The sequence below is a fragment of the Melozone crissalis genome, unplaced genomic scaffold, assembly GCF_028551555.1.
Source record: "Melozone crissalis strain CALT ecotype California unplaced genomic scaffold, PUWL_Pcris_2 ptg000034l_1, whole genome shotgun sequence".
Classification (NCBI taxonomy): Eukaryota; Metazoa; Chordata; class Aves; order Passeriformes; family Passerellidae; genus Melozone; species Melozone crissalis.
In genome coordinates, this window is record NW_026535812.1 from 13782414 (window position 1) to 13794981 (window position 12568).

The window sequence follows — 12568 nt, forward strand, 5'->3', positions numbered from 1 at the left end:
ATATCCAATCCCAATCTGACTGTACGAAAGAGAATATTCTAAAATAAATAAAATCAAAATGCCACAAATTACTATCATTCAAACATGATTTTAAAGGGTATATTTAACTTCCAAAAGAACTGTGACAGTTCAGACACCAGAAAGACTCCTTTGCTAGTGAGAGACAAGATAATTTCATTCATTTCAGTCAGCCTTTGCTTCCTTGTGTCAAAAAACCCGGAAAGCATCTTTTCTTTGGTAAAAGCTATCATTAAATTCACCTAATATTCTTAAAGATGTTCAATTTTATTCTACTTCTTGAGAAGAAGTTTGTATAAGCAAGTTTTATGGTTTCAAATTATCCAGAAGAATGCTAGAAGTTAAATCAGTTTGTCAAAAAAAAAAAAAAATATAATCTAGCAACTATCTCAACACCCAGGGAAAGGGGAGCAATACAGAACAATTTTACTACTTGAAGGAAAATAAAAGCCTCCAAAACACCAAACTCACGAAGCCCATACTTCACAAGCACAGTACTAATATATTACATTTATGCATCAGATTTTATCTTTAGCAGTTACAACTGGACTGCATTAAAAACAAACTTACATAAAACTTTATCCTAGCACAGAAGTAATGACTCTAAGTTATCTGGGTGTCTTCATCTCCAAGCAGCAAGATGTGAAAATAATAAAGCATCTTGAAATATATCCATCCCTAACATGACTTGCCATATTCATCTTCTTCTATTTGATGATTATTTTAAACATGTCCTGATAAAGGTTATGTAAAACATCATTTGGAATTTCTTATTCTGGAATAAAAAGCAAACTGCTATTTTAGCACATTTAAAGAGAGTGAATTTTTACAAAAGAGTGCCTTACTGCAGAATGAGAGGGAAAAAGTCATTCTACTACACTTTTCAATATGTGCATAATTAGTTCTTCAAAACATTAACATCTATGATTGTTCTTAGCAACAACTATGGAATTTATTTTCATGATCTGTACAGTTTAAAGTTTAAAAAAGATCAACACTAGAAAACCATCAAGGCATTTTCATTACAGGTAGTAAAAACTGGAAGAAAGATGCAATAAGAACTTCCGAGATTGTAGGCATGAATCAAAAGCTTTATCGTCTTACCTTTGTTGTTACAATGCATAAGCAATCCATCCTTTCAGCATAGCAGGTATATTTCCAAACATTTAAAAGGTTTATGTTCAGTCACAGCTAAACACCATCTCAACAGAATGAGAAAAAGCACACTTATTTAATAGTCAAAACAGCTGAGTGAGTGCCAGCTTTCCCTTTGGATTCATTCAGAGGTAGAAACACCGTGGAGAAAAAGCAGCAGGCTAAAATACAAACGCTTTAACTTTCATGAAGAATTCTTAACCTATTTTGGTTATCTATGTCTGAAAAAGTTAAATGTATCCTTGCAAATATTCCACAAAAGATGTCAAATCCTGTTCCATACCAGTTAAGTACCTCTTCGTATTCTATTTCAAATACTCCTCTGTCAGGATTACCTAACACATGAGCATCACAGGGAATCATTTGATGAAATGCAATACAAAATTATTTTACAGCAAAAAATCTCAATTCAGCTTTTCTTAGCTGGCTAGGATTTCTAAAATGAAGCGTTTGTTCAAAAATAGTTTTGGTTGCAAACAAGTATTTCTCCCCTAACGTCATTTCAGCATTTGCAGACTGCAAAATAACTGATTTCCTAAGCAGTAATGAATGGAATATTCCATGTAGATCAGGGAGAGGAGAAAGTGGCTAGGAAAGAGTAATGCATATTGCAAGAGAAATGCTATTTTGAGCCTTGAATTAACCTAGAATTTCATTTCCTTTTGTGAGGCTGTAATGGTGTGACAAGGCAAAGTTTGAATGCGCAGGCATTGTCTTCTGTGCCTAATTAGCACAGCTGGGAAAAGTCTAACTCTTGGGCACAAAACAACCTCCTGTGCACTCTGAAACACTAACCTGACAGTTCCATCCATTGGTAAGGACCTTATTACATTAATTTCCCACAAGAGGCATTGAAAGCAGCTTGTAAACTCCGCTCCCACTGTCTTGTCCTATTAGGTCCCCCCACTAACACCTTTGCTGCAAACACAATGAAGTATATTGAAAAAACTCAATGACTAATTTCAAGCTATTAAATCTCATCTGTATCATTCTGCTTTTATCCCAAGATGTACAACTGACTGCATTTTGCACCAAAACAATTCTAGAATATACTGTGTATCTAGAGCACTCTCTTTAAACTTCCTGCAACTTGGCTCCCAGCTCTTCTGTACATACTGGGAGAAGTGGTGTGGGGGGGGGCTATTAGAGGGGATGAAGGGGGTATATAAGGAAACTAATCTTGCCTAATCTTGCCAAAATCACACATTTTGTTTTATGGGTGGATGATATCTTTATAGGACAAACTTGAATGGAATTTTAAGACAAATCTTACACCATTCAACCACTAAGATGATGATTTTTACCTTGTATGTCCAAGTCAAGCCAGAGATATTTCTCATTTTTATACTGTCTATAAAATATGTGCAGATTTTCTGCTATGACCACCTAGGTGAAATTCTCACTGCTACAAAGCATCAGAGGAAAAAATATGCATCTTTCAGACTGCTGAAACTGACTGAACCCAGACAGAAGGCTAAAAGTTCTAACTTCAAAAAACAAAAAAGAACAAATTAGGCTGATGAAACATTCCTGTGTCAGAAAAGGGAGGGAGGGAGGGAGGGATTACCTTCATAGCTGAATGCACATGAGCTATCTCACAAAGAAATTCTTGCATTTCCCAAGTACTCTTTTAGGAAGACTATAAGGTTCAGAGAAATTAACAAAGTGCAAGTACCCAAAAAGTTAAGGAAAGGCATTTTTAGGTAACTTGGCACATGTCCAGTGTGTAGGCCAGAAACATCTCCAATGACTAAAACGAGACATGCAGTCAGTCCAAATGCACATTTCTTGCACAAACAGCTCTAGGAACGCCAATAGCACATGGAAACTTGGCTTGTCCCTCATGCTCTGTCCATGAAGGGCAAAGATTAACAATCCTGCTCACCACTGAAATTTCTCTCAGCCACCTTGGCACAAGATTAAGCTTTTGCAGATTATTCCTGGCTACAATTAGCTTAGGTCAAGAATCAATCACTTTTAGTCTCAATTTTTTGTTCTCTTGCCTTCTTTGGGACACTTTTAGAACTAAGGGTCATTATCATATCATTTTTCTCCTCTCCCACTTGTCACCACCTTTCCAACAAGACCCAGGACCCATTAGTCCTGTCATAGCAAGCAAGTAACTTCCTTCAAGTTCCAATGCAGACTATGAGATGTAGAAGAGACCTCACCAGAGAGGTGAGGAAAAGGCATTTCTTTGCTCAGGATCTGTGATCAAGCTGCCCATCATGAACTGGCACTCAAAACACTCCAGAGCAGACAGAAAGTCATCTCATACCAAGTGTGTTTGAAATGTAGTAATGCATGCACTGCACAAATCAGAGCAGGATGCACAACCAAGGTACCTCAGAGCCCTTTACCAAGCACTGCACCACTTATGATGGATTAAAACTCCTCCTGGTAACTGTACGTGCTTCTCTCAAGACCCATCTTCAGCTAACAATGGCCACACACAGGGGAAAAAAAATCCATACCAGTAGACCAGAAGATTTTGTGGCAAACACCAATACACGTTTTCATAAACAGAGTGTACAGAGAGAGAAGCACTCAAAGGTAACAGCCCAAAAGCAGTTTCTGCAGTCTTTTCACTGGAAATACTGTATATAGAAGAAATAAATGTTCAAAAAATATGGACCAATGCTCAAGCATTCAGGAGGTTTGGCATTTTCATATAAAAAAAAAATAATACAGCTTCTTGAAAACAAATAATAAAACTCCTTGAATAAGCAAGTATGTGTAAATTTTGGATACAAGAAGAACGTTTTTCAATAGGTAAAAAATCCAGAAGCAAAACTACTACAATTAAACAATTTAATAAAATAAATTAGAACCTTCATTCCTTTAAATTGTATTGTGAGAAGGAACAGAAAGATATTAAAGAACACACCAAAACCTGAATCACAGTCATGAAATACATGAAGTCATCCTTTCATGCACCGAAGAGTAAGACATTTTCACATAGTGCTGTTAGTCATTAAATTAACTATTATTCTACTGAATTTGGGAGAAACATTGTGATTTCTTCAATGTCATTCATTCTCATTAAAAATAAATCTTTCTGTCCTGTCAGCTCCAAGTGATCTCAGTAACAACCAGTAAAAACTGTTCTATACAGCTTGGCCAGAAGGCAAAAATGCATTTCCATTCACCACTATTCATGGCATTAATATTAAAAACAACCAAGGATGATTCTCTTTCTCACACAAAGGTAAGAGATAGGTTTTTCTTTCCTTGAATTACTTATGAATTCTTTCAGGTTATGTTTAGCAGTCATGTTTTTGTGCCTTCACGGGCTTATTCTTTTTCCAGTGTGGCAGATTCTATCACAAAACCACCAGATAACTAAATAAAGGAAAATTCATGCACAGATAAACTATGCAGAGAAATAAATCATGCAAATGAGAACAATGCTTCAGAAAATACTGATTTTGCCGATAAATAATTTCTTCATCTATGCACAAATCTAAAAGTACATGTGGTGATTTAAATGCTAATTTGCTCTTGGGTTCTATGAGAAAAGCCACACAAAGCAGAGCTGTCACAGGTGTAACCAGAGAAGCAGGCTCAGCTCAGCCTCACAAGGGAATGTCAAATGCTCAACCTCTGCATATTTGAGGAGACATACCAAAGACTCAGTAAAGATCAAGCACTATCATATCTGCAAGCATTTTCTCAGCTACTTTAGTAAAGAAAGCACTAGAAGTGCAAGATGTTCATAATTTATATAGCTGCTTTTGAATCTGGCTGCAAGATGTAATTATTACAAGTTTATAAAAAACAATTAGATTTTTTTAAAGTGAATTTCTAAGTTGTCTATTTACTTCTAAATTGAGACATTTGGAAACAGCAGGGTTTTATTGCTTGTGTATACATCCTGAACTGAGCATCTGGATTTCGTTTATTTGCTTTTGAATTCACTATGACCAGGAGCCTGCCCCTGGAAGACTTTTTCAGCTTTGGTTCAAGACTTACATTCTTTTCTTTGTACAAACAGTCTGGATTTCAAGTATTGAAGGCAAAACACATAGCAAGCCAAATACCATTTCCTCACTGTAAAGTTAACACAGAGAAAGCCATGAAGCTCCTGAGTAACCCAGGACTATGCTAGCTGCTGAAATAAAGCATGCACATCATGTGCAGAGAAGGAATTGGTATAAATTTGGGGAAATAGACACATACAGACACAGGCATAAAGGACCAGTGCAATAACAAGGAGCAGACATAGCATATCAGCAAGCTAACCAGCACTGAATCTTTATAAATATTAAGGCAAAGAAGGTATTTGAACATAGTCCAATAGGTCAGGGATTTTCATTGGAACAGTTTGTTAATACAACAGGTAAGAATGACTTTGTAAAGTGTAGGTGAAGATAATGGAGTTGAAACAGAAAAACAGAACCAGAGCATCTTGCACTTCAAAAATGCACTCTACATATGCAGGTATCTCCTTACAAGATTTCCACTAAGATCCTGATAAACTGCCTGAGGTACCATTCTATTCTGAATACAAACTGCTACTGATTCAACACAGATTTTTTTCACTGCACTAGGAACCAGACATCCAAAATTCTTTCCTCCAGACTACATCAGCTTATCTTATAAGAAGTTATACAAAATTATCACGATTTTTAAAAGGTTATGAAGACATTAGTGGTTGCTTTGTAAACAAAGACAATTCCCATATTTTAGGTGAAAATTAGATTAATTTTACCCGTTTTCAAAATATTCATGTTGACAGATACTGAGCAAAGTGAACACAAGCCTGCAGCAGGCCTTAACAGCAAAGGAGGTGAACAGGAGCTGCAATAACAAAAACACAGCCAGTAGTAACATATAACTATGATTTCCCTTTGCTTGACACTTTAATTAGGGCATCTGGAACACTGCATTCCATTTTGGGGCCTCAATACAAGGATTTTGATAACCTGGAGCAAGTTTTGCAGGAGGCCATCAAGATGGTGAGAGGGTTTTTAGAAGCCTTGACCCTTAAAGAGAGGATGAGGGTACAGGGCTTGTTTAAGCTTGGATAAAGAGTTCAGAACCTAAAAGCAGCCCTCCAGTACCTACACTGGGGTTAGCCACAAGACAAAGCCAGGTACATGTGGAAATGCACCTGGAAAACCCCTAGAAACTACAAATGAATTGAAACAGAAACTTCAATCAAAAACAGAGTAAAGTTTTTTCACCATAAGGATAGTCAAGCATTGGAACAGATTGACCAGAAAAGTTTTGCATTTCCAGTTTTTGAGATTTTCAAGACTTAGCTGGTCAAAATCCTTCACACCTCACAGGTGATACTGAGCTATCTTGTAATTGCAAGACATTGAGTGAGTTTCCTTTCCACTCTGCCTTGGCATCAAATTTTAGCTGAAATTGCAGACATATCAGCTGTTTCCTTACTTCCTCTTTTGCTTTCTTTGTATGGAGAAAAAATTTGGCAAAAGGCCCTAGAAGAGAGTGAGCTAGCCAGTCTCTACATGCCAGACACTAAACACACAGGCATGAGCAGATAGATGGGAAAACCACAGGTCAGACCAAAGTCCTTCAGAAAGCATTACTCACTAAATACAAAGGTGTCCTCATCCAACTGTAAGAGACTCCAGATTGAGTTCCACATCTTAAAGCAAAAAATTTCCTTGGAGACATTGTTCAGTGGGTTTTTTCCCAACATCTAAAATCAAATTATTGTGGCTACTGTTAAATCCAAGCTAAACAGCAAACAACTTCTCTGGTTTAAAACAATTAAAATACTAAAACAGATCCTACAGATTTAAAGATAAAAAAGAATGCCACAAGGCAAATAGCCTTATTGCTAAGGCTATTTCCTTAGCAATACTCAATTAGGTGAGAGATTTCTCCCGGTGATTGGAGTTTCACGGTGTATTTGTCCAACACAAGTGTCCCACCTACAGATGGCACCACAGATCACAGCAAGCGGCTCCCGGCGCGGCTCGGCTCGCACACAGCGCCCAGATCCCGTTTCACATTTGTTCGCTTTGCCAGGCACACTTGAGCTCGGTCTTTAATGTACACAAGGAAAGGGATGAACCATTCGTCCTTTTCAGATTGCATACATTTGGTTTTTTAAACTAGTTCCCAGTACTGAAAGGATTAACATTCCTTTCCTGCTTTATCACTGTCTTGAATCACTCTCTCTCTTTTTTTTTTAGTGGTTTTTTTCCCCCCATCATTTTGTACTGGAGACTGAAACAAATAAAACTGTTAAATAATGTTCCAAGAAATATAGAGCATGGAAAAGAAAACAGATTGCTGTGAGCAGGAAAATTTGTAATCTGTAGTTCCAACTTTCTCTAATACTCAGCCTACGGGGATTTCAAACTCCAGTCTTGGATTCAGGAGCAGGAAGGGAAAAACAGAAGTAGGCTACGTGCCATGAGAAGTCCTCAGGCAACCTAAGCTTGTATACCACTATTCTATGTATATACACAAGCACACATTGCTAAAAAGTCATTCCCAAAGTCAGCTGTGTAGAAAGTTCTTGTAATTCAATCCTTAATCTCTTTAGGGGGGCATTATATTCCCACTCTCAAGCCACTCTCACATATACCATCGAAGGGTCAGCTGGAAGAATATTAATTTGGCCCACGGTAACTACAGCAAAACAATATCAGCAAGGTAGAAGAAATGGGGTTGAAATACATTACTTCAAAGGCTAACAATGTCTGTGCAAGAAAAAAGCCATTCCATTCGTATCACTTGTGGACTCACCAGCCTGGCAAAACACAGAATAGATTTAAAATAATCTCAAAGTGCATACAATCTGCTTGTGTCTGGTTAATGAACTAACACTGAACTGGGCTGCAGCCTTGAAAGTCTGAAAAGTGAGAATTTATTTTAAAAAAGCTAGCTGTGAACAAAATCCAATATACTAAGCCCAAGTCCCCCCAGTCTCTAGTAAATTTCAGCAAGCAAAACAAACCACTCAATTAAACACATGCTGTACTGGAATTATTATGCTCTTGGGTTTATTAAAACCAAATATAAAATCAATTTTTTAATATCCTAAGTAGCTAAAAAAAGCATTACTGAAACTGAAATGCATTAAGCATTAAAACATAAATTTTCACATAATATACATAGCAAGTATGTGGAATATAAACTGTGAATACATGAGAATTTCTCCTTGTAATTTTAAATAAATTTTGAAATATTGAGGGAAAAGTATTGCCTAGCAGGCATACAAAAAAAAAAAAGTCGCTGAAGAAGAAAGAATTAAGGTCGATAAAAACATACGTATGCTTATGTAACAATTTTCATATTTATTTGAAAACTAAACTAAGACATTCAGATATACTAGAAAAACGAAAATGAAGCCAGTACTAAAGTAACATTTTTCCAATTTGTTCACCTTCCAACTTAACATGGAAACAGTACTCTAACTAATGAAATACAAGGTAACATTTACTGTGACAGAGACTGGGAGAAAAGCTTGCTTTCAGTTTCACATGAACTGGGATCAACACCAATACACGCAGCTATGTTTTTAAACACTGGAAGTAAACCTAAAACCTGACCTTCATATACTGAAGGTCAAACAACTCTGATTTTCACATTATACTCAAGACAAAAAATATGACAGAAGACAGGCAACTATGTCATAAATGTTCAAGTCTAGACCACTTGAAAAATAAAGTAATCCACACCACATCAGGTTCTGTTAGTTAACACCAGCATGGCCACCAGACTGGACTGGAGAGGCACACAGTGCAGCTGAGAGCAGACACTCACACCTCTGGTGAGCTTTCCCAAATCAGGCAACTCCTCCTTTCAAAGCATCAGTGACTGTGCCATGATAATGCGCCTGCTGTCACTGGTGCAGTGTCAAGGACAGGGCCTTGTGCTCCCGGCAGTTCAACTAATCATGAGAAAAACACTAAAAACGCAACTTGGTAATTAAGTTACACCTTCATCTACAACACAGAAAGATTCAAGGACAACACTACATTTGTAAAGGGCTTGAAACAGTTTCTGCAGGGGGCTGGGAGAGAATAATCACAAAGCCTGGATCACACACTATTTTCCACTTCAGAAATCTGTTTCTCCTATGGGGGAGCACAAAACATCGTAAGACAAATCTCACAGCAACAAATATGTGCTTCAAGCCCAGTCTGCTAGAATTTGGACTATATTTACTAATAACAAAATATTTTGGTAGGGACATGAATCCTCAATTCCATTACACTATTTCTAGGTGCATTACAGGGATGAAAAAAAAAAACCCAAACATTTAAGCCCTTTAAGACCACTATGCTGCCTCAAAAGACCCTCAATAAGGGAGACTGGCCATGTACTATGCTGTTCTGGTGCTCAAGAAAATATTTGAAATGCTTTTGTATGTCTATTTCCATAGTTTAAGTCTAGCACATCTTGTACAAAAGCAAAATATTTTTCACATTCTATAAATACAGGAAAACCTCTTCTTTCCCAATTAAGTGTTCAATCCTTTCAAGGAGCACTAAACCTTCCCAATCTTCACTTCTTTCCAGTCTTCAGATCCTCCATGTCAATCTCTTCTAAACACTGAAATTAAACATCTTTCTCACACCATGGTACCTCAAATTTGACAATATCCCCAGCAAAGCCTTATGCAGACCAAGTAGAAGAGAAAAGTTTTATACCATACTTATGTCAATAATGTGTTCTTTTCATCTATTAACATGCCATGGCTGACTCACCTTAAGATTCTAAAATTACCCAGACCTTTTCCTGAGAAATCAGCTGTTAACTATTCAAGCTCCATTAGCTTAGCCAAAATGTAGGACATTAATTACTTCATTAATTATTTCAACTGCCCAAGGCTTCATTCTACTCTTAGCTGAGGAAGCAGCAACATACTGTTCTCCTCCCATGATTCAACTTCTAATTTAACAGAATGCTTTCACTAATAACCCAAACTAGGATGCATTTTTGAAAAAATTTAACTGATACATTACTTCAAAAGAAAGCCTCTTAAACCATGTCAAAAATTCTACTCAAGTCAGAATTTATCACATTTATGGTTTTTTCCTACCACAAAAATTATTACCACAGTAGAAAGAAACTGTTACACAAAACTGTCATCAATAACTATGACAGCTATTATCTGGCTCATTCATGACTTTCAAGGAGCTACCAAAAAACTGTAGAATCATTCCCTGTACCAGTTAAACCTAAATCCCCCTCTCATGGCTTACACTTCTATATTCTGTTTTTAAAATATAGCATTTGTCCATTTGCCATTTTCAGGAACTTCATCCATCCACCATGACTAAGGGCAACTGCAATGCCTCTCAATTTGCCTCATTAAGTTCTCTGCACATGCAGACATGAAATACATTAGAACCAGCTTATTTTAAAACAGCTCAGTAGACAAAATAAGCCTTGCCTCTCCTTGCCTGCCCTCCTGTCTTCAGCTCCTTTTTCCTCCTGCTTCTAAGAGATGCCATTCCCACCATACCTGCAGGAAGGAACATTCCAGACCTCTAAGCCTTAGATTTAGATGATAGCATACAGGCAAATATCTCAATTGCCTTTTTTTCCCATGCTATTTCTCATTTCCAAACATGACAATTCATTAAGGTGACTGTGGTGACAGTGGCCTTCTCCATGCAATTTCAGGCAATAGATTCCACAGAGACATACAATTTAAATTTTAATAATAATCTTGTGTTACCAAGATTCACAAAAAAACAAAGAAAATAATCTATTCCCACATTGCAAGTTCAACCAGAATTTTAATTCCTCAGTGTTCAATTACTTTCAAACCTGAAAAATACAGTATACCTAGGCCACTCAGTTTTTTCATGTAAAGATATTTCAATGGCTTTCTTTGCAATATATAACTCATGATCCTGGCTTGGCTGACCTTTTATCCACTGGCCATTTTTGACTTTCCAAAAGAATACAAGTTTTGGATTTCATCTACAGTTTCCTTTAAAGCATTTCTGATGCATTTCATACCAGCTTCAAAATAACAAGATTTGAAAAAAAGCTAGAATGAGCACAAGTATTTTCTTTTAGCTGTACAAACTCATTAGCACATCACACACTTATGATCTGCAGCTAAGTGAACCTTCTTCCACAGTCCCAACAGCCCCTGAAAAAGGTTCACTCATTAAGGCATCCCAGCCCCTTTATCTTGCTGAGCAGTGCAAGTTCCTGAGCTTCCCTACAGGCTCCAGTCCTTCAGCTGATGTCCCCCAGTGCTCCTCCTGAGCTCTACAACCATTTCATGAAAATGGATCAGCAAAGCACACTGCCTTCAGTTCCTGAGAAATCTGCACTTTTTCCAGGTTCACCTCTCTGGGGACAAATAATAGCTCTGATGCAAAAATATTCAAGGAACATTTTAAGTTTAAACTAAGCAGGGAGATTTTTAGTCGAAAATGTACATCAATGTGCATTCTCCTGATCAGTTTTCTCACCACTCACTAGTGACAACTGGCTGCATATACTTTTCAAAAAAAAAGTCCTTCCAGAACAGAGATAAAGAAGCAACAGGGAACTTCTTATGACCAGACTGAAAAGGTTACAAATCAGGAAGACACAGCCTCAGATTTCCCAAATAATTAATGAAGTAATGACTCAAGAGTCACAAGTATGGGTAAGTAGAAGCATACTAAACCTGTCAGCGAGGTTCCAAAATCAAAGCATAAATCCAATTTAATGGTCACTTAATGGTACATTTGACAAACGAGTTTATAAATTTTTGACTAAGCAAAATGCATACATGTTATTAAACATTTCAATAATTAAATCTCCTTTGACTATTGATCTTAATAATGTACATTTTCTTAGAAGATTAATATTTTATAAAATAAAGGAAACTTAGAGAACAATGTTAAACTAATAGTCTCAACAAGAAAAGCAGATTTCTATCTCATACCTCTACACTGGGGCTAAGGCTGCTCGGCAATGTTTCTGATGTCACTGTTGTGCTTGGAAGGCTGGAGAAGTCCCAGGTATTCACAGGCTGTATTGGTTCAGATGGCTGAGAGTGATCAATGCATTTTGGATTGTCCAATAAGGTCACTTCATAAAATTCTTGAATATCTAAACATGTAAAAAAATTGTGGTTAAGCATGATAGTTACTCTAACATTCTGATTTTAACTACATCTTCCTCTTTGAAAACAAATGAGAAATGGCTTCATCTGTCATGAGTAAATTCATAGGGATCATCACATGAACCTCCCCCACTGCACACACAACTCACTCTGTCCCCACTCACTCTGGGCTTCTGCCAGCGACCCCAGGAGCACAGGAACAGCAGAAGCACATGAAATAACTGCAGTGGAATAGTGGAAGGGATGGGCATCTATGTTTCAAGTTCTGGTATACATAATTTCAACTAATGTAGCCTTTGGTTAGCTGAAATCTACTGTTCAAGGGCAATA

General features: G+C 37.1%; 1 protein-coding gene across 13 annotated transcripts in view; it reads right to left on the reverse strand.

Moving 5' to 3' along the window:
- DLG1 (discs large MAGUK scaffold protein 1) overlaps window positions 1–12568 on the reverse strand; it is a 140083-nt gene that overhangs the window by 113549 nt on the left and 13966 nt on the right. For 12 of the 13 annotated variants that reach the window (XM_054282820.1, XM_054282819.1, XM_054282813.1 and 9 more), the window contains exon 3: window positions 12059–12225. In XM_054282820.1, coding sequence (XP_054138795.1) covers window positions 12059–12225 — 167 coding nt within the window. Of the gene's footprint in view, window positions 1–1122; window positions 1666–12058; window positions 12226–12568 lie in introns of those variants that run through there. The other variant, XM_054282816.1, reaches the window with a different exon arrangement.